Source organism: Dermacentor silvarum, chromosome 5 (assembly GCF_013339745.2).
Source record: "Dermacentor silvarum isolate Dsil-2018 chromosome 5, BIME_Dsil_1.4, whole genome shotgun sequence".
Lineage (NCBI taxonomy): Eukaryota > Metazoa > Arthropoda > Arachnida > Ixodida > Ixodidae > Dermacentor > Dermacentor silvarum.
In genome coordinates, this window is record NC_051158.1 from 19,010,381 (window position 1) to 19,030,835 (window position 20,455).

Genomic DNA, 20,455 nt, shown 5'->3' on the forward strand with positions numbered 1-20,455 from the left:
GGTGCTGAACCCGCATTCACTGCCGTCTTTCCTGTCTCTCTCTCCTTCCTGTTCCCATCTCTCGGCGCAGGCAGCCAACCGGACGCTTTCTTGGTCAACAACATTGTCTTCTCCTGCCCCTCCTATTTTGTTTTTCTTTCTCTCTCTCTTGAACTGCCGAAATAGGGCATACAGTTCGAGACAGAAGGTAATGGTACTGAATGGCATTTTAAGCAGCTGTCCGCGATCAATGCTGGTGCAAGAGATTCAGAGCCATGATTGAGTGCAGTGCACAACTGTAGCCACCATAGCACGACAAACATACGGACGGGGAAAACACGGCGAGCGCTGTTGTTCCCGGCCCGATGTTTTGGTTGTTACCTCCATTAAGTGACAACGTGACACACAAATTCCCGTTTCTTTTTTTTTTCTTTTTTGCTAATCAGTAAGCCGCTCGCAAGTCTGACAATGTGATCGCAAGCTGAGAGCCGCTTTGACCATGCGACCATCGCAGTGAACATGCGTAGCTAAGGCGCCTCTAAGATAAAACCAGTCAGCTCGAGAGTCTTGGTGTAGTCTGCGTACGGCAGCCTGCTGGTCCAATCAAGAAAGAGCTTATGCCATGTTCAAGTAATAGTGACCACCGTCAGTGCTGCCGGAATGGAGAACAGTAAACACGTTTCGGTTTTGCTGAGGTAACAATGGAGGCGCTTACATAAATATGTTGGTTCGGGAAAGCGAGTAGATCGCTGTGTTCCGGTATACTTTATAGCCGAACTTTACTATACAAAATTTCATGCAGCCGCGGTGACAGCTCTGGCAAGTAGACGTACATCCATCAATCAGTTAGACATACATATAAGTTTAGACGTCTCACATGCCAGATATTGCCTGCATCCTGTACACACATTTTTATAGCTTTGAGGACGCGTCAATGCAAAATGTCAATAAACTCGGCCAACGAGCAGCCGAGTTCTTTTCGAGTTCAGCAGAAGTCATTCGCTCGTCGAAACTCACGTTCCACCACGACTCGGAGGAAGATGACGTCCGGAAAGGGAAACTCACCTGCGAAGCAGAAGAGAGAGAGACATCACGTTAGCACATTTAACGTCCCCGCTTACACACGACACCGTCAGAAATATTTCCACGTTTCTGAAGTCTGAGTTTATTCATACACAAAACATAAATCTAGCATACAGACGAAGGTCACAAAGTATTAATACTGAATATGGGACGGACCCTCGGTTAGAAAAAGCAACATGTTTCTGAGAACTAACAGAAACAACATCTGCTTTAAAAGCAGGCGCACATACATTCTTTAGGTGTCTACAGTTTCCGAGTGGAATCATATGCGACTCTGTTAGAACTGTTGATAACAATATCCGCATGAAAAATGTTTCGGAACAAAAGCTTACCAACTTATAAAGAAAAATTCCGAACGTCAAAGAAAAGGAGGAGAAGAAGAAGAAGAGCACTGTAGGCCTGTCCACTCACTGCTCTTAGAAGCAAGAAAGAAACAAAGAATCCAAGTAAGTCAAAGTAAGCAATAAGTGGCAGAGCAATCTTTCTTAAATCATGGACGAAATCAGATCCAATTTCTAGATGAAAGCAAGCATCGCGAAACTCGGCTAGACGCGTAACGGGAGGACTTCTTGCGGGAAAAACAATGCATCTATCTTTGATAAACGCATCGGTAAGTACGGTGCCGGCGTTTCCTTGGCATCCACGGACCAACACGTCCCGCGCGCTTCGCACCAGGAGCCATATACGTCGAGGCGCACACACCCGGTCGACGGAAGGCGCTACTCCACAAATGTTTGATGCGCCCACGTCCGCAGCTCGGGTAGCAACAACCAACCACGCAGCAACGTTGCAAACAAGAACAGGCTTTGGGCATTCAGGAGAGATGTGGTATATATCAAAGCGGTATACGTTTTTGTTTTTCTGCGCTGCCTACACGCGTCTGCGTCGTCTGCTGTCGAGAACGGTAACCAGACGACGCGTTGCGAAGCTTTCTCGCATACATCAAAAACGCCCTGTGGTGAAATTTTTAAAAGAATGCTCGTCTGCAAGAAACAGCACGTGTGAAAGCTCGGTCGGCACACCTCGAAAACGCACGCTGCTCAACAAACCAGTGACTTAGTTACAAATGCAGGAACTTCAGCGCGTCAAGCGACACTGTTCCAGGTATAACTCCCACGCGCCTGCTGTCTCATTAAAGCTTCTAATTACTTAGCCTGAATGTATGCCGAGAAACGTCGAGACAAGGTACCATTTCCGACGGAGTACTGCGCTAAGTACTACCACGACATGTCTCAACTCGCCTCGTATCTTCAGAAACACTGAGCGTATAGCTTGCGTAACGTACGGTGTGCATCCTATATGCACGCCGAAAGTTGTGCCGACAGCAGATTCAAACACAGAATGGAGAGCGTGCCTCATACCCGAAGATGAATTACGAATGGAAAGAGTCCGGTTACTCCGTGCTTGCTTAAGGAAAGGCGACGACCATTGCGGATGAAAGATGCATCGCATGTTTGGACGGGATGTTTGCTTCGGCCAGTCACGTTCCGATACCGAGACGGATGCGTCGAGACACTCGGTGTCTTTTTCTTCCATGGGCGATGATGACTTTTGACTGCAAGGTCTGCAGCGAAGTGAGCAGCCTAGGTTAACATGCTGATCAGTAGGCTGGTGCTTCTCGTCAACGTTTTCCTTTTCGTGTGCGTGCTTTCAAACTATTGCAAGCATAGCGGTATATCTCAAGGTTAGAATTTTCATGAACATTTGCGATAGTCAACAACACATCGCCGCCCCCGCCAACTTTGGTGTGAAGACGGCGACTGTTGATCGACCGACGGACTGACTAAGCCAGTTAGTCAATGAACGCAAGTGGGTGGGGTGAACGAGTGTGTGAGCTACACGCCGGCAAGGGCTCGGGATTCATTTCAAACACGTGCAGCCCATTGGCCTCGCGGAGGTACTTGCGTTGTTGTGCCTCCGCCGAAAAGCGGCAGCCGCTCCAGGAATGAAACGCGCCACCTCGTACTGAAGACCACCAGAGTCATATTAGGCCCCATAGCGCTTGCAGATGGAGAAGTAAGCGAACGAGGATATACATACGACTACTAGTCACGTATTGACCCCGCTTGTAGCTCAGAATTCCGTTGCAGTGAATAGCATTGGATAGATTGCGAGTGCCTGATCAGAAAGGGGTCAGGCAAGGAGACAATTTCTCCAATGCTATTCACTGCATGCTTAGAAGTATTCAAGCTATTCGATTGGGAACGTTTAGGAGTGAGGTTCAACAGCGTATATCTCCACAACCTTCGGTTCGCAGATGACATTATCCTGTTCAGCAACACGGGGGATGAGCTGCAACAAATGACTGAGGACCTTAACAGAGCAAGTGTAAGAGTGGGGTTGAAGATTAATATGCAGAAGACAAAAATAATGTTCAACAGCCTGGCAAGAGAACAAGAATTCATGATTGCTAGTCAGCCTCTAGAGTCTGTGCAGGAGCTATAACCGCAATTTCCTAATGCCATCAGAATGATGGCCAATCCCCCGCAGTGGATACGCACCATTAGTGAAGAAAAGGGAAACGAAACGATACTGCATGAAGAGACTCCAACGATTAGTACTCATTCATTATCTCATCCTTAAATTACAAAATTCTATTAAAGTATTCTTCCCCGTTTACTAACTGCCACCCTATTCATGGCCGATCCTCCGTATTGGGCTGAGCAATGCCCATAGGCACCAAACCAAACCAAACCTCCAACCGGACGACGCAGAAGAGCGTTTCGTTCGACGAAGCGTTCCACGTTCCATTCGTTCCAGAATGAGTGCGCGAAGAGAACAGAAAAAGACAGCATCCTGAAAACCTGGAAATTCTCAACACGTCCGAAGCTCGCCACACGCTTTCATAACCAGAACGCAAGGAAACGCCGAGACCACCGCCCTCTGCGCCCAGGGCGAAGCGGTGGGCTTTGCCCGTTTCTTTTCTCTCACTTTCGCAGTTGTCTCGGGTTTCATTGTTGCGACTCTTCTCAGCAGCTGTGCTTATTCGTCACTTCTTGGATTGCGTCTCCTATCACCACAGCAGCGCAACAAACAAACACTACAGAAGCAAACAATCGTTAGCATGCAGCATGCGGCGCGGTTCAATTTCTGGAAGTAAGCCGCGAAAACATAACGATCAGCTATGAGAATACCTTTTATGGAACCGCAACTATATATAAAACATTTAGAAAGAGGCTAAACAAAATCACATCGAAAGCATTTGTAAGGCTTAATGGTCAACTCGCGAAAGATAAATATCAACGCGCTAAATGCCGAGTACATTAGCATTCACGATGTCGAGGGCGAAACTGAAACTATGAATATTTTCAGACGAAACAAAAGTCAAGCAGGAACAAAACCAAGCAACCGAAAGACGAGCGTGGCGCCGTCAATGCGACATCGGCAGCTTCGGCGCACAACGCGATGCGCTCTATATGAAAAACACCGCAGCTACACTGGGTCGATAAGCTCGCGTCGCCCGGCAAACCTACAGCGTGCACTACTGAATGACGATAACAGTTGTGGTCGCATAACGAGAAAAACATTCAGCTTCCGTGCGGCGGGCGAAGCTATCCAAAAGTGGACATTGGAGCTTCATAAGCCGATGAGCTTCAAGAAGGCGATATAGGCCACTTTTTGTAAATGTCCTTCCGGTATCTATTCCTTCAAAGTAGCGCCGCACGGTTCATCTTTCCAGAGAGAAGCTCAGTTGGAGAACACCTTAAGACAGAGCTGGAACTTCCAGTTTTCCAAGAACGCGGGCTGAAGAATCCAAGTATCAGTATAATGGTGCAGGGAGCGAGAGGATTGTTTTCACGTAAATACCAAAAACGATTACAGCTAACCCACGAACTGACTGTGGTGGGCCATCGCTTGCCATTTTTATGCGGCTGTTTCTGAATCACAGCGTGTATCTGTTCTTGAAAAGGGGCCTTCAGTACCACGTAAATCTTTTCTTGTCGACACGAATATGTGGTCAAAGTATACTGGCGCAGGCATGAACCGCGGCTCACGTAAGTTCCTGTGTTTGTTTAGATAAATTATGCCTTCTTTTCCGGTCTCTCGTCGTTTCCAGTAGGAAGACGTTCACCACGACCGAAGACAAGGCAGCCCACTGTCAAGCCATCACGCCTTCGTTAGTACAATCACTTAGTTCCAGATCACCACACAAACAGGTAAACAAGCTCTGCGAAACAACAAGCTTATTTTACAAAGCCGACACCACGACGAAATCTCGTGTGGTCGGGACGAACCGTGAAGGTGACAGAACAGACCAAACGCCGCGAGAGCTATTGTGACCAAGGACCCCGTGTGAAGATAGAAACGTGAATTTTCAAATAATTTCTTCGTCGGCGTCTCTTTTGTATATCCAGCCCCCCTTACGAAACGCGGGATCAACTTTCGGAAAAAAGTCGATTCGGGTAGCGTGAAAAGCACAGCTTCCATCCGCTCGATGCGGTGCTTCGCTTCAGCCTGCCCTCTTCGGTGCACCCGCCTTATGCCTTTTGCCGTCCGCCAGCGCCCTGAGAGAAGTGCCATCGCAAGATCATTCGGCGCACGTAAGGCGGCACGCGGCGTGGTGACTCTATAGGGAACGCCTCGGTGGTTCCGATGCGGTCGCACGTTTCCGGGAGGCACGCCCTCTATTTCCCTGCGGGACAAGAACACAAATAAGGCCCCAAGCTCGGAGTGGCCTCGACGGGAATGAGCCTTTCGTCATCGGCCGCCAGAGGACAGCCCCGACCGTGATCGGCGGCATAGTTGCAGCGCTATAATTCATTGTTGAAATGTACTGTCGGATTTAACGAGCCATTTACCATTAACGCACTGGTGCCGAATACGCTTGTGCATTCGACCAGCATAGAATGCAAACAAACCCTCGCACCCTTATCCACTTAGCTAGTACATACAATGCGTCGTAGCTGTGCGAAAATCTGTAATAAATACAAACAAGGAAACAAAGATTAACGGTGGCACGAGCTCTTCAATGAAGTATACAAGGGCGCTATAACGTAAAATGATTCCAAACTGTTTTGATTCAAAACTGCTGACGTCAAATTTACGTATAACCACGGACGCAAGCATCGGGTGGTGAACCGCAGCGTTGTACGAAAAACCCAATCAAACACTCCTCGTTTATAGGAGGTCAACTTTGTTTGCTTTCAAAACCAATAACACTGTCTACACTCAGCGGTTTTTCTTATCTGATTGGCTGGCAAGAGACGAGGAGAACGCTGTAGTGGCGAGGGTTTCGATGGGGCCGAGCCAGCACAGTGAAAATAGATAACCGCATGAAGAGGGTGGTGCCGGCTTCTCCGATTGGTCCGCTTCGCCTTACTTAGCTTGTGGTGGCTGGTCGAAAATCGCGGCGGCGTGCAACGGAAGGATAAGAATGCGGCTAAAACGGATCCTCAGCAAGGAAGAGTTGGCAGAGCGATGTCGTATGCATGCCGAAAGGGCTCGATAACGTTTTACTGCCACGCAAAAAGGTTTATCACGCGCCAATAAATACGTGCTCACCGGCAGGTACGAGTAGCGAGGGCCTGTGCGATCGACGGGTAGCCATCTTATATTCCTTTAAGAACGGGGCAGTCTGTGGCTATTCAGAAAAAAAAAATCGGTTTTGTTCGGCATATTAATGCAATTTTTTCGTGTACACGTCACTTTCACCTGGTGAGTTTTCACGGTTTTGTGAGCTCGCGTGGGCGTAGTCAGAAAACATCGGACCAATAGCAGAGGGCTAAAGGTTAAAAGGCGTCGAATCAGGAACGATTATTTTTCTTTTGTGCGGTTTAATCATGCATAATCAGTGTGTACACGTTATATCAGATGGGGATATATCGCGGTTTTCGCGACGTCGCGTGACAGACAGGCGAAGTTGGGAGTGGCCCGAAAATGTTTTGACCAATCGTGCAGGCTGATTGCAGAAATTGGAATCAAAACAGTTTGGAATCATTTTACGTTATAGCGCCCCAAGTGGCAAAAACACACGCACAAAAAAGAAAAAAAGAAAAAAAAAGGAAAACAATACTTTCCACTGAACTTCGGCGGCTACAGTTTTTCACTTGCGCGGGAAAAATGGCCAAATATCCGATATGAAAACCACATGCATGAGTGCACATAAGCAAGAACTCCAGAAGAAGCAAGGCTGATAAGCTACGGGATAGAAAACCCAAAGTAAAAAGCAAAAAATAAATAAAAGAAGAGAGAAAATCCAAGAGAAATTTTGAGACGTTGCAAAGCGTCGAGCTCAGCTGATTTTCCGGTGCGCGACTTTAAGTAGCTGCAGTGCCAGCGCGCGACGATAGTGCCGATCAAATTTGTTAGTCGCGCCCCTTCTTACCGAACTGAGTCTCATAAGTTTAATTATTGTTTATATATATATATATATATATATATATATATATATGCTGGAGTCACTAGGCTCACGAAAGAAAACTCGCAGTTCACTGCGTAAGCATCTCTAGTTTCGCGAAAGTGTTTCCAGAGGACGCTTCCGCTATTTTCTCGGTTTAGTTACCTTTTTTATATATTTTATTTTATTTTTCAAGCGCCTAAAAATGAAAGCAAGCAAGCAGCGTCTCTTCATTTCGACGCTTTGCGTGAACAACGTGAAGGGCTGCGTGCAAACAAGGGTAAGTTTCCCGCTAAGAGGAGTGTACGTCAGCGCTAAACGTTTAAGAAGTTACGAGCCTCCTGGTTAGTTCCAGCGGCAGAACGACCGCACCGTTAACGAGGTGGTCACGACTTCGATCCCGTGACCAGGACGAATTTTTCGTCAACAGCGACACTTCATTTCCGAGAAACGCACTCGTGATTCTTTTGCAGCTTCATGCTATATTCTCAGACAGATTACAATTTCTTGCATTCAGAAGCAGAGAAAAGGCTGGCAAAACAACGAACGAAGAAAGCAACCGTGCCCGCATATGATATCGCGACGATGAGCAAATACCACACAATACAGCACGGTAGGTAAACTGCACGAACACATCATCGGGGCTGCTTAGATGCACACCGGTCATGGATCACGTGATAACGGAGGGTGCGCTATGATTTATCGCACACGTGTCACCTTCGATTGAGGCGCGAATAAGAATTGCGCTCAGTGCTCCTCACGTCGCGCGCAGCACAATGCGCGCGAGTGGAAATTCAGCGCACAACCGAATCGGTACGTGCGCGGTGCTCGAAACGAGCTTCCGCTCAAAGCCGAGGGCGGATCTCCACGCAGACGCATCCGGGACAAACACGAGCGAGGGGAAGCCTCACGGGACGGCGGCCCACGGGCGAAGCCTCGCAACCCACTGCGGGTGGTGCGGGAAGAAGCGAGAAACCCGAGAGCCGCACGGACATTTCGGGAGAGCGCATCCGGGCGATGGCACAGCCGGAAGCCGAGGCACTCTTCCGTAATGGGAGGTGGGACACACGGGATACGAGCGAAAACCGGAAACGCGGGAACTTGTTCTCTGCTCCCCGCTTTGCACTGCTGGTGCTGCCCGCGACGCGATTGGGCGTCCTGCGCTACGACTTACTTTTCTGACCGCCTGCGCGTGCGTGCGTGCGTGCGTGCGTGCGTGCGTGCGTTGTATGTATGTATGTATGTATGTATGTATGTATGTATGTATGTATGTATATGTATGTATGTATGTATGTATGTATGTATGTATGTATGTATGTATGTATGTACGTACGTACGTGCGTGCGTGCGTGTGTGTGTGTGTGTGCGTGTGTGTGTGTGTGTGTGTGTGTGTGTGTGTGTGTGTGTGTGTGTGTGTGTGTGTGTGTGTGTGTGTGTGTGTGTGTGTGTGTGTGTGTGTGTGTGTGTGTGTGTGTGTGTGTCCACGTATGCATGTGCGCACGCGTACCTGCGTCCGAACGCGTGACGCTACAGTTCGAACTCCCTTACGCCGACCGTTGGTACCGACACAAGGCATCTATAGCTCTTAATTTTTTTTTTCAAACTCGCGGTCAAGACATCTATCAGAAATACCGGATCATATTACGTATGTACCGAAAGGGACAATACTTACACCAACTAATGAGCTCAAAATAATAAGCAGCGCCAGCCCATCCTATAGCTCTCGCCCGTGCAGGTAGCCGAAGCCTCTATACTGCGGCGTCTTCGAGTTATCGCACCAAAAAGCTATCCCCCTCGGTGATCCGTGCTTTCAGAATATTAGATTACAGCTCGACGTATACGAAGTGCCTCGCCACCTATACACACAGAGGCGAACTAATGGGTATCCACCATCGTTTATCGCCAATGTTACGTTGTTCTGGTAATACTGATATATTGATGACCGACTGCGCTGATGACAGTGATCACTATTAATGTTTTCGAAGTGAATAACGGCAGCAGAGCGATAAGTGCACGCCACCAATATGACGCACGATAGAAGCGGGGAGCACAAACGCACTGTAGTCGTAGGCGCTGACATTTCCTAAACGTAATATATTAACACACAGACAAGTTAAAGAATTACATTAATAGATTGGGAAAGTTGTACCATAGACAGCCGATGTTGAACCACAGATGAACCGACTGGCATCACGCGGAGGTTAACTACACGGCTCTAGAACAACGCCTCTTTTTTTTTTTTTTTTTTTTTTTTTTTTTTTTTTTTTTACAAGCTATAAAACACTACGTGCGCTTCGGCAACTTCTCCTTTTCAGCAGCTGCGCAGCACAGCAACCTCCCTCAAGAAACACTACGACAAAGCAAGATATAGCAGAAACAAGCATCGACAGAAATTCGCGGCTCGAGTCCGACCCAAAGAAGTAATGTAATTAAGCCGAAAAAATACGAAGTAAGAAACAAAGCAACCAAGCCAACGCAACGTGACCCTTTACTGTTATGGGCCCGACGAAAAAAGAAGAAAAGAAGAAAAGAAAAGAGAAAAAGAAAGAAAGAAAAGTAAAACAAGTAAACACATCGGACGCCTTGCAATACGGACAACCAGCTCATCTATGCATTCAGAGAGCTGCACAAAGATTAAACACGCAAAAAACTGGCACATTTCATTTCTCTTCTTCCAGACCATCCGTCAAATCTCCCTTCTTATCATGTTTGTCCCTTCTTTCTTCTTCTCGTGTACAACCAAGGTGCATCCCCACGTGGAGGCTAGCCGCGAAGTTCAGCGCCAACGAAGAATTAATCCAATTTGCGAAAACGCGAAACAACGAAAAGAAAGTACTCAATAAAGAACAGGCGCCAAGCTACCACGCTTCCGGTTTGCTCAGGCTCCTGCGCACTCAAATCATTCACTTCTTTTTTTCTTGATGGGGGTTCCAAGCACCGTATGAAATAAAGGAGTAAGACAAAAAGTTGTCGCAGTTTCCCCTGAAAGGCGAAGCATCAATTGCGATAGCAAATTTGTAGAGAGCTATACGGAGTGAGGATAGTAGTTTTATCAGCTGTATGAACTTGGACATGCAGCCGCACCGGCAACACGCAGAACTGTTGTGGACGCCGTCGGCGTTTTGCCCGCGTTCGCACAAAATGCGTGCGGCGTTGGTGACTGTTGCCGGCGCCTCCGATATAAATAGGCACTTGGTGCCGCAGCTAAACGTCATCTTTCCCAGCCTCGTGATACGCAACAGGGCCCGAAACGCGCAGCAGTGACACGGCGTCCGCAGTTGCCGCTGGGTCGCGGATTTGACCTGTAGCCGGGGCAGCCCGTGTGCTGATAGTTTGGTGAACATCAAAGAGCCACGCGAAGTGGTCCAAGTCGGTCACGTACGTTAGCAAGTATATCTAACTTCAGAATAGTGAAGAAATTACCACTGCATCAGTTACCAGGTGGCCTACCTACGTTACAATCCGGACATTTACACCGATAAATGCAGATTCTGTCAAGAAAGGGCGGACCTACAACATATGATAACACTAACATAGCGCAGCAATAACGAGGCAAGACGAGACAGGACAAGCGCTAACTTTCAACATAGGTTTGAATGCAGCTCGTGAGCGTATATACTAGTATACGCCCATCTGAAAATATACAGAGAATGAAACTGCCACGTGCCGTCAATGTCAGGAAAGCAAGTGCATGTCAGTCAGCAAGCAAATTGTAGAGGCTACGGAGATGGCACTAGCAGAAAATGATTGCGTCAGTTGGGCGTCGGTGGCTTTATCCGAAAAGGAGCTTACTTTCCTGACATAGACGGCACCTAGGGAATTCAAGTTTACCTAGGAAATCTAAGCACTAACTTGTCCAATAAGTTACGAGTATTTTGGAATTGCTTCGACTACGGTAGGCCTATACCATGCGAACGAGTGCATGGTATAGAAGCTGCTTACACCGACTCGGAGTCTGTGTGGTGTTTTGTGGCATTCTGCAGCGTAGCCCGCGTTATCCAGTTCAGCTTCGTCAGACACGGTTCACAAGGCGTCAAAGTTATGCGCAACATCATCATGCATTATACTTAAAACTTAATAAGGAGTAACGACAAAACCCAAGTGCGAAACATTCTTATATGGCTTCTGAAAGCAAAAGGAGCGCCTTTTGAATGAAGCAGTGAGTCTCAATGTGGCGAACATCAATGCTACTCTACTTACCCTGCGAGCGCACACGGGAACACCGGCGTCAGCGTCGACACGATGCACGTCTATGAATACGGAGGCAAGATTACCAGTGAACCGTCGCTTCGTGTTCCATTATTTGCTTTATACAATTGAGAACGTACTAACGTGCTATGGTTAGCTATGACAGGTTTCAACAGACGTTGGAAGAAGCTCAGTTGATAATAATTAAAAAAAAAAAACGCGACACTAGCTCAAAATGACTGGCTTGGATTAAAAAACAAGAAGCAACGGTTTCTTTTCATTTTTTTTTTCATCAGTACAAAAAACTGAAGAGGTGCTTATAACATGGGCCGTAAGAACGCACACAGAAAAATTATCAATTACAACTGTGCCTAATGATAAACTCACAAACACCATTTTCCGCGCCAAGAACGATCAAATACGCAAAAGAAACCACACTAGCGACACGCTTAACAAAGCGTTGTCGTTTGAATGGAGCCCGAGCTATAGAGCAGGAGAGAAAAACTGACATGTTTTGATTCAGTGATTACACTGACTGTCTAGGGATTGTTTTCTTTGCGTTCATACTTTGTCCAATCCACCTGCAAAACTTTATCAAAGGCATTCCCTCGGCAAATTTAATTACTGAGCGCCCAAAACACTGTGTTCCTTGAGGCTTTAGCACGTCACTTAGGCTGCGATTGGTCGCTCGTCACGGTACGCAAGAAGCGTACAAAAGCGAGTGCATGCAAATTAGACTCTTCTTTTAAGGCCTAAGGGCTCGGATGGCCTAACGAAATTAAGCTTCTACAGGAAAAGCACAAGACCCCGGTGCACCTCTCACTCGGCTCGGGGCCTTAAATTAATTTCGTTCCCGCATTCTACTTCTTCCACATTAATAGGATAGAAGCAGACTCGAATGGCACGAAGACGCCTGTCGCATTTAAAGTGGTCCGTTTACTTTGCGATCTGATCTCATTGTCCGTAATACCGAGCAGTACCGCAGAAGCCTCGACTGGCGTCACTTGGCCAAAAGCCGGTCTCGTAAAGCTTTCCGGTCGTGCAAGCTCTCACAAAAATGGTACGATTTTCCGCGAGCACAATCGCTATTTGGGACGTCTGCATAGTCATGTTGTGTTCAGTCGGCGCGCGCATAACATAATGGCCGACTGCATAGTCATGTTGTGTTCAGTCGGCGCGCGCATAACATAATGGCCGACTGTGTTCCGCTTAGCCGCTGGCGTACACAATCACATTGAAAATATTATTGCGGCTTACATTTCACTTTAGAATGAAATGGTCCTTCAAAAAACGAAAACGAATCAAGCGCGTTATGGCTGCCGCATTGACGCCAAGAACGCTAGCACCTGCGCCTATCGGGATGCGTCAACGCTGGTAAGTCTCCGTTATTGAAAATCGTTCTGCAGTTCGGCTACAAATGCCGGCCCCGTGAAGTGAGATAGGATGACAGGGAAGTCAACCAGACGCACGTCCGGTTTGCTACCCTATACAAGGAAAAAGGGTTTAGGAGACGAGACTTCATCCACAGGTGCACATCCAGATTGTAGTTGGTAACTAAAGCGTGTCGACTTCAGGAACCGTAGAAATTTGAGTGTCGATTTCTGAGCTTGAGGTAGAAGTAAGTGCATGGGGAACGGAGGTGCTCGAGCTACAACCGTACAAAGAAAACGGACCACGATGCCAGAAAAAGCATTGGGGTATTGCGGTGTTTAACATAAATGATAGAAGTAATAAAGAAAAGGAGAGTGAAAGTGAAGCAAAAGATAAGCAGGCGAAACATAAACTTGTTGGTTCTCGTCATGGTGCTGCACCGCGTACTGAGAAACATACGGTCCCGGGGAAGCGTCGGTCACAACACACTGCGCAACGCGTGCCATCCACGCGTTGCTCAGACTGTCCACTGCCGGCACGACGTCCTCAGGCAGCAATTTCGGCTAACCCTTGCCTTGGGTCAGCCCAATGCATCCATACCGGTTACGAGGTACATGAGAGGGGCAGCGACCAAATACTGCGCCACGATAGGCCAATTTCTGTACGGCATTCTTTTTTTTTTTCTTGTACATGAAACTGTAAAGAGAGAGAGAGAAGGAAAGACAGGGGGGGGGGGGGGTTAACCAGAGTGCAACCCTACACTGAGGAAACGGGAAGAAAAAGGACAGAAGGGAATGGGACAAGGAATGATGGACGCGCACTCGTAACAGCGTTCACCGGCCGCGCATTCAAAGGCGGTCGCTGAAGCCAGTGATCTTTAAGAGTGATGAGGACAACCTGTGCCTACACATAGAGGTGTTGTCTTTCACACTCATCCAGGCTTCGCTTTCCCCAGGGAATGGATTCGACCACTACCTATGAACAGACGTAATCACGACAACTCTTGCTCCATGGATATTCATCGGTGACTTTGATGCCCAACATCCACTTTGGGGAAATGCGAAGACAAATGACACCTAGGAGCTGTTGGCGCGTGTGCTACTTTTCACTCGGAATGGATACGCGCTGAAGAACAAGGCGCCACTGAACAAAAGAAAAGCTGTGGGAATGTAAAAAACTAACTTGAAGTCGGGGAACATAAAAACGGTAAGAAGAACTCCCAACAGAGGTCACACAACACACACTGAAACGTCAAGTCAGTTCACGCGTACAGTGTCCTTTTGAAGGTCTTCCAAATTTGGTTGCACCTGCACTAGTACTGGCTCTCGGCAGTGTTCCCTTGTTGTTTTTCAAGCGTAGCTTGTTATAATTCGCAGATTTCGGTGGCGTCCATGTACGCACAAAATTATCATCATCAGCATTGGCTCGAGCGTCGTCGTCTCCTTCGGCAGCTGGCTCGTTGGCGCCCCTCGGGTTGGGGTCGTGCTTGTGCCACTGCTCCCGCGTTCGTCGTCTTCTTCCACAGCTGGCTGCGTTGCTGCTCATCATTCCAGCGTAGAATTTCACTTCTGTCGTCGTAAAGGGGAGGCCGCGTTTACGGGGGCATGAGCCATTCGTTGTCTTACCTGCCGGACAGATTTAATTTTGAAGCAAACTTATGGAAATCCATTCAGAATGAACGCGCTCGGGAAAGGCCTCGTCATCGACGTGCCGATTCTAGCGTGAGGGCTTTCGAAGCCCAGGCGAAACGTCATCGAAGAGCCGCCGACCCTGAATTGCGGGAACGCGATGATGAGGCCACATGTCAGCGTCGTCTTACCCTCCCAGGAACCCGACAACGGTGGTGCACGCCTCGGCAACGCTAGCGCCAACTTCCCCGGTGCGACGGCCAGGTTTCAACGCGAGTTTCTCAACCGGAACTTCGGAGGTAGCTGCAGTGCGTGTCACCGGTTGTGGTTCGAGCACAACGTGGTACTCGTCAGTGCAATTCGTTCGGAAAAACACCGAAGAAACACACGACAAGCTTCACTCACCCCCCTTTCCTCGACAGGGGAAGGGCTGGTGATTTTTTTTCTCTCTCTTTTTTTCTGTTTGCCGCATTCAGGTGCCACCGAAGGACGTAGCGATTTCGCTGGAGATTCAAACTGAGGACCTTGAGCATAGAAGCCCGACGTTATACCTCCACTTCGCGCCACCACGTAACCTAACTATATGTTCCGACTACAGTCTATCTAAAGGCATGTGGCCTTAAAGACGATAGACTTTCCTTAAAAGCAATCTACGCACCTGGAAGGAGTCACAGCCATCGCAGATAAATTTCCATAACGATTTTACGCTAAGGCCACGATTTTATATCATTTCTTTTTAATTTGTACTAGCAGGAAAACGTTGTACCAATGTAGAAACAAAGAGCGCTCCTTTCTTTCTTTCTTTTTCTCGTCCTCGCCAAGAAAACATGAATCCACTGGTAAAGGCAAAAAGTACGTCCGCCCGCCTTTAAAGTAATACGCTCACTCACGAGCACCGCATGTGCAGCCTCGCATGCCAAAAAAGAAAAAGCAAGCGACTCGGGACGACTTTAATTTGATAAGCCCCGCTGCAGCAACGCGGAGAGCTGCGGAGACTGGGACAGCGCATACGCGGTGCGCAGTTCAAAATGAAATAAGTGCGACGGACACTCAAAGGGCGAATTAAGTTTTGTTTCGAGAGCTTTCCGGAGAGCGGACAGACCTTAACCGCTCCTCGAGCACCCGTCAAAACCGCAGACTGTCAAGAGAAGTTTCACGTCTTTATTTGCTGGCAAAAGCCTTTCTCTGCTTCTCTTTTCGCGTCGACCAACAGAAGCACTAAGGGCTCCACCACTGCATATGCAAAACATGCCCTGCGTCGCTAATACAGTGCAGTAGTTCGTATTGCTAGAACACTACCGTCACTAAACAGGGGCCTTATCCTTAAAGCATACGTGCACCTCGCGCGTCAAGCAATTGTGCGCGTTAGCAGCTTAACGCTGTCTACTACAACACCCCGCTGTTCTGAGCGATCCTATCGTCTTTGTATTTTGTTATTACGTTTCTTTCTTCGCTGTATTCGCTTTCCCGAACTTAGCTGTGAAGGAATATTTCAGCTCAGGTCAGTTCTGTCTTTTGAAAATAAACAGCACTAAAGCCTGAACAAACCAAAAAGACACACGAGAGCGCGCTGGCTACCAACTGAAAGGCTTATTTCATGAAAAGTGGCTTATAAATCGCAAAGGGAGAGGAAATAGAAGAAAAGAAACACAAGAAAGACAGAAATATAGCAATCAATACCGGAAGCCCAACGCCTGCCTTAATTGTAAAGGTAGTCGCTATCTTTATCACCGACTCCCACAGGCAGAATGCTAACACATTTCTACGTTTGCTTCTAAAACACGCACCAACTAGCACACATAACCGTGCTATTGACGTTCTCTGTTTTCGTATGACCTCTAATGCATTGCGAAAGGCGCCAACATAAGTTGTCGATATTTACAATCTCAACATCTAAATAAATTATTTATTACCTTGTCAATTATTATTATGCGGTGTCCAGAGTAGAACTAGCCGAAAGTTTAGCTACCCAGCTGCAACGAGAATCCAACGCTTAAGATACGGGCCCTTTCGGCTATCCCCGAGAAAACGGGGATAGCCGATATTCTATAGTCGACATTAGGAGTGGAGCTGAGCAGGCTGCGTAATGCGTGGGGCAGATAACCATTGGAGTTATAAGGAACGGCTGCCAAAGGAAGGAATGCGCAGTCGAGGACAGCAGAAAATTGGAGATCGAAGGGAGAGGCCTTCAACCTGCAGCGCATATAAAAATAGGATGATGCTGTTGCTGATGATGATACCAGATGGCTCGGTGCCCATATAGTTTCCTGCGACTTAGCACGAGTCATCGGGTTCGCTGCTGTGTCGTTGCGAACGCGTTCCTGCAGGGCGCTGAACTCAAGATACATCCCTGTAATTATATTTAGGTACACCTTAAGGAATCCCAGATGGCCGAAATTAATCCGGGTACCTCACAGAGAGGGAAGAAATACCCGATGAAAGGCGGAGAGATAACCAGAGTAACTGTCCCGTTGGCTACTCTGCACTGGGGGATGGCGTGGAAAAGATGACGTGTCTCCCTTTACTGCGCGAAGTGTCTCTCAAAGCCTAGGTATGGCTGTCGACACTAAACCAACCAATGAATGAATGAATGAATGAATGAATGAATGAATGAATGAATGAATGAATGAATGAATGAATGAATGAATGAATGAATGAATGAATGAATGAATGAATGAATCTTTCACTGCTTCCCCAGTGGTCTCACAGAGCATTCAGCATCACTGACGTATACGTTGTCTGAGCACGAGTCATTGGACTCCTTGGCACTCATCTGTACGAACAGAGGTGCACACTATTTTTCGGCGATGCCGCTGCAGCTTGTACGATGAAAAACAAGCGATAGAAAAGAGAATTATAAGCACTCGAAAGGTTATTGTCGCGCGCATGCTCGCCACAGCGGTCTATGACGCTGCTTTCAGCGAAGCTCCGTTAAGCGAGCGCTTCTTCCTACGCAGTTCAATCGCCTCAGTGTACCTCTGTCTTCTTACACTCTCTATATTTCCTCTTGTTATAAACATTTCCCAATTAATCAACCAGTAAACCAGCGTCCCGCCCAACAACAGCATTTCGTCAACTTCTCGGCTTCCAAAGCTTAGCCACACCGCGAACGGTGTAAACGTGTGTGCAGAGCGTTGCTCCGACGTTGGTGACGTGTGCACAACGCCGTCAGTTCGAACCACCGCTGAACGGTTCTACCGGACCCGGAACAAGAACGAGCGGCACTCGCTTATTGCATTACGGCGCGCCCGCAGCAGTCGTCGTCTCGAATTGAAAATCCGCCACCGCTTTCTCGCGAATATATTCGCCCTTCCGAAATGTACAAGAAGCTCGCCGAACGGAAAGAGGTGCGCCTGTCGTGCTCCGAGTGTCGCGTTCGCGGCGTCGCGACCTCTTCGTCCAGCATCACAAGCGCTGGCGGCGAAGAATGCCGAGCGGCTGCCCGGTGCTTCGAGCGTTCTCGCTTCCGCCTTTGTCCCGCGCGTTGAACAATTACGCCCACTTGACGGAAAGTTGAGAGGACCAGGTGGAGTCGCATGGAGAGGGACGAGAACATTCACCGGTTGAGGGCGCCACTGTTGGTTCCAGAGTTTCCTGGTCAGTCATGTTGGAGCGTTGTTTTTTGAACAATGTAATGCCGCTGTGTGCGGGTTAAGACCAGCGCTCGTCCAGTCTATACTTGTTTCGTTCTGCGTAAGCGTTTTTCAAGTCCGCACTGAAAACATCAATGCGATATCCAGCAACCAACTATTCCGCCTCACCGCAGCTTTTCTTCGACAGCTTCTATAGAAAACATGGGACTGCACCTAATCTGAGGAAGCTTGTTCTGCATAAAAGGCGAAAATTTCATATCTATCACCTGTATAGAAGTAATCCTTTAGTGAGGCCATCGACTAAAATAAAGTCTTGAATATCGCGAAATTTATTAAAGCTCGAGTACACATTTTACAACCGTGTAGCTCAACAATCACAGATTATATAACAGTGTTTTGTAAACTGAACGTCAACTGACTGTGATCGGAAGAACAGAAGATATAGCTAAATTTATTTCTATACAAAGGTAAAATGCTTTGAATCTCTGAATCTTTCCTTTACCTGCCCAGACAGGGGATGAAAGTCCCCTTTTCTGTGTTTCTAGACGTTTATTGCCGTCGTAAAAGTTTCAACGGTGAGGAAAGCTTTCAAAACCCTCTTTCAGTTATGCCTGCAACGAATGGCGCCTAATACAAGTATAATGAAGAGGAATGAATAAGGCGAACTATATTTCAAACGAGTAATTACAGGCACACTCAACACGGCGAAGCCGCGCAAGAGATTACAGGCGCGCTTTCATTGTCTTCATTTTGTTGTGTACTTGTGGGCATGGCTGACTGTCTCGTGACAATACTTATGGCTCATTTTAGTTGAACAACGCAGAACACGATGGCGCATTACTATTATGTGAAAAGAAGTTCCTACCACCGTTCCAGGGTGACTAAAGCTCTCTCATATTAATTTTAATAATGATTCAACAAATGTCGCTTGTATATATATATATATATATATATATATATATATATATATATATAGAGAGAGAGAGAGAGAGAGAGAGAGACAGAGAGCAAATAGACATACTTATTACGTAATTGAAGCTAAGCGAGCACCGATCTTCACCATCCTATGGTGGCTAGAATACCCACCCCTTCCGTGCACCAGGCCTCGGACACGCTGCACATAACTGCCGACGCGGCGACACCTCTGCGAAGGCCGTTTTCACTGCGCATGTCATTAGGGCGTGTGGTGTGAGGCCGCTACACTCGAGGAGAGGACGAGGTACAGCCTCAATGGCGAAGCAGAGCCGCTGGTATACGAGCTAATGACGGGGAAAACGAGACAGGGAAAAAATACAAGAAGAAAGGGCAGGAGCAAAGGTTGTACGGATTAGCAGCGGGCCGTACACAGAAGGCGCGCATACGGCGCAACTGGGATTAGGCAGGGAAGGACAGGACGGTCCGGGACAGGGCGATCCCGGATCGCAATTAGCGAGATCCTCTTTGAGCATGCAAGGCGTCTTTAATTGCGAGGAAGCGAGAAGCCTTCATCTCTTATTCCGCGCTAATCCTTCCATCGGCGTCGACGACGGCACTCAGCCACAGAGGATAGTTGAACTGCGGACTGCAGACGCGGGAGGAGCAGATTAATTAATTTATTTGGATCAACTCGAAAATGATGCCACCTGTCACGACACCGACTTCTCCACAACAATTAACTGTTACATGAGGTGAAACTAATGCGTTGCAGCGATAAGGCAGCTCCGCCAAAATGCTTCGTTGGTAGGTAAACTGCATGCACTGAAAACGGTCAAAAGAGACCGAAAAAAAGAAAAGCAATCTGCCCAGTCTATTGGAGTGGAAACAAGTCAAATTGGGGACGCAGCAATCGTGATGCAACTGCCGCGCAACAGGAGTATCGATCATCCCTTCGGTCCAGACAGCCCGTACTGATCCGAGCGGGCCGTTTCATCTTCCCTGGTAAGTTCGTGCCTTAGCTATAAGGAATGAGGTGTCTTTAAGCCCAATGCCTCGCGTAACCATATCTTTACGGGGCACCTCTGGGACGAGCATTTGTGTCACGCCGACGCCAAGTGCTTCAAACCTGTCACTCAGGCAACGGGGACACTTGAAGACACTTCATTCCAGCGGCGTACACGAACGAGCGTGTTCGATCGCGTAGGTGTGTGCGTTTGTTGTGGTGGCGTTGCAACAAGCGGAGCTACCTGGCGTGCTTGGCCGGCGGCAATCATTGCGCCTGACCATAGCTTACGCTATAAGCGCGCGTGTTTCGTCAAACATTCATCAACTCGGTGTGTCGAAGGAAGGTGATCAAGAGG

The 20,455-nt window shown here is 47.9% G+C and overlaps 1 protein-coding gene across 1 annotated transcript in view; it reads right to left on the minus strand.

The window, feature by feature from the left end:
• Positions 1 to 20,455, minus strand: part of LOC119453983 (protein alan shepard-like) — a 261,137-nt gene that overhangs the window by 168,750 nt on the left and 71,932 nt on the right. Inside the window, exon 3 of the mRNA XM_049667198.1 lies at positions 997 to 1,044. Coding sequence (XP_049523155.1) covers positions 997 to 1,044 — 48 coding nt within the window. The remainder of the gene's footprint in view (positions 1 to 996; positions 1,045 to 20,455) is intronic.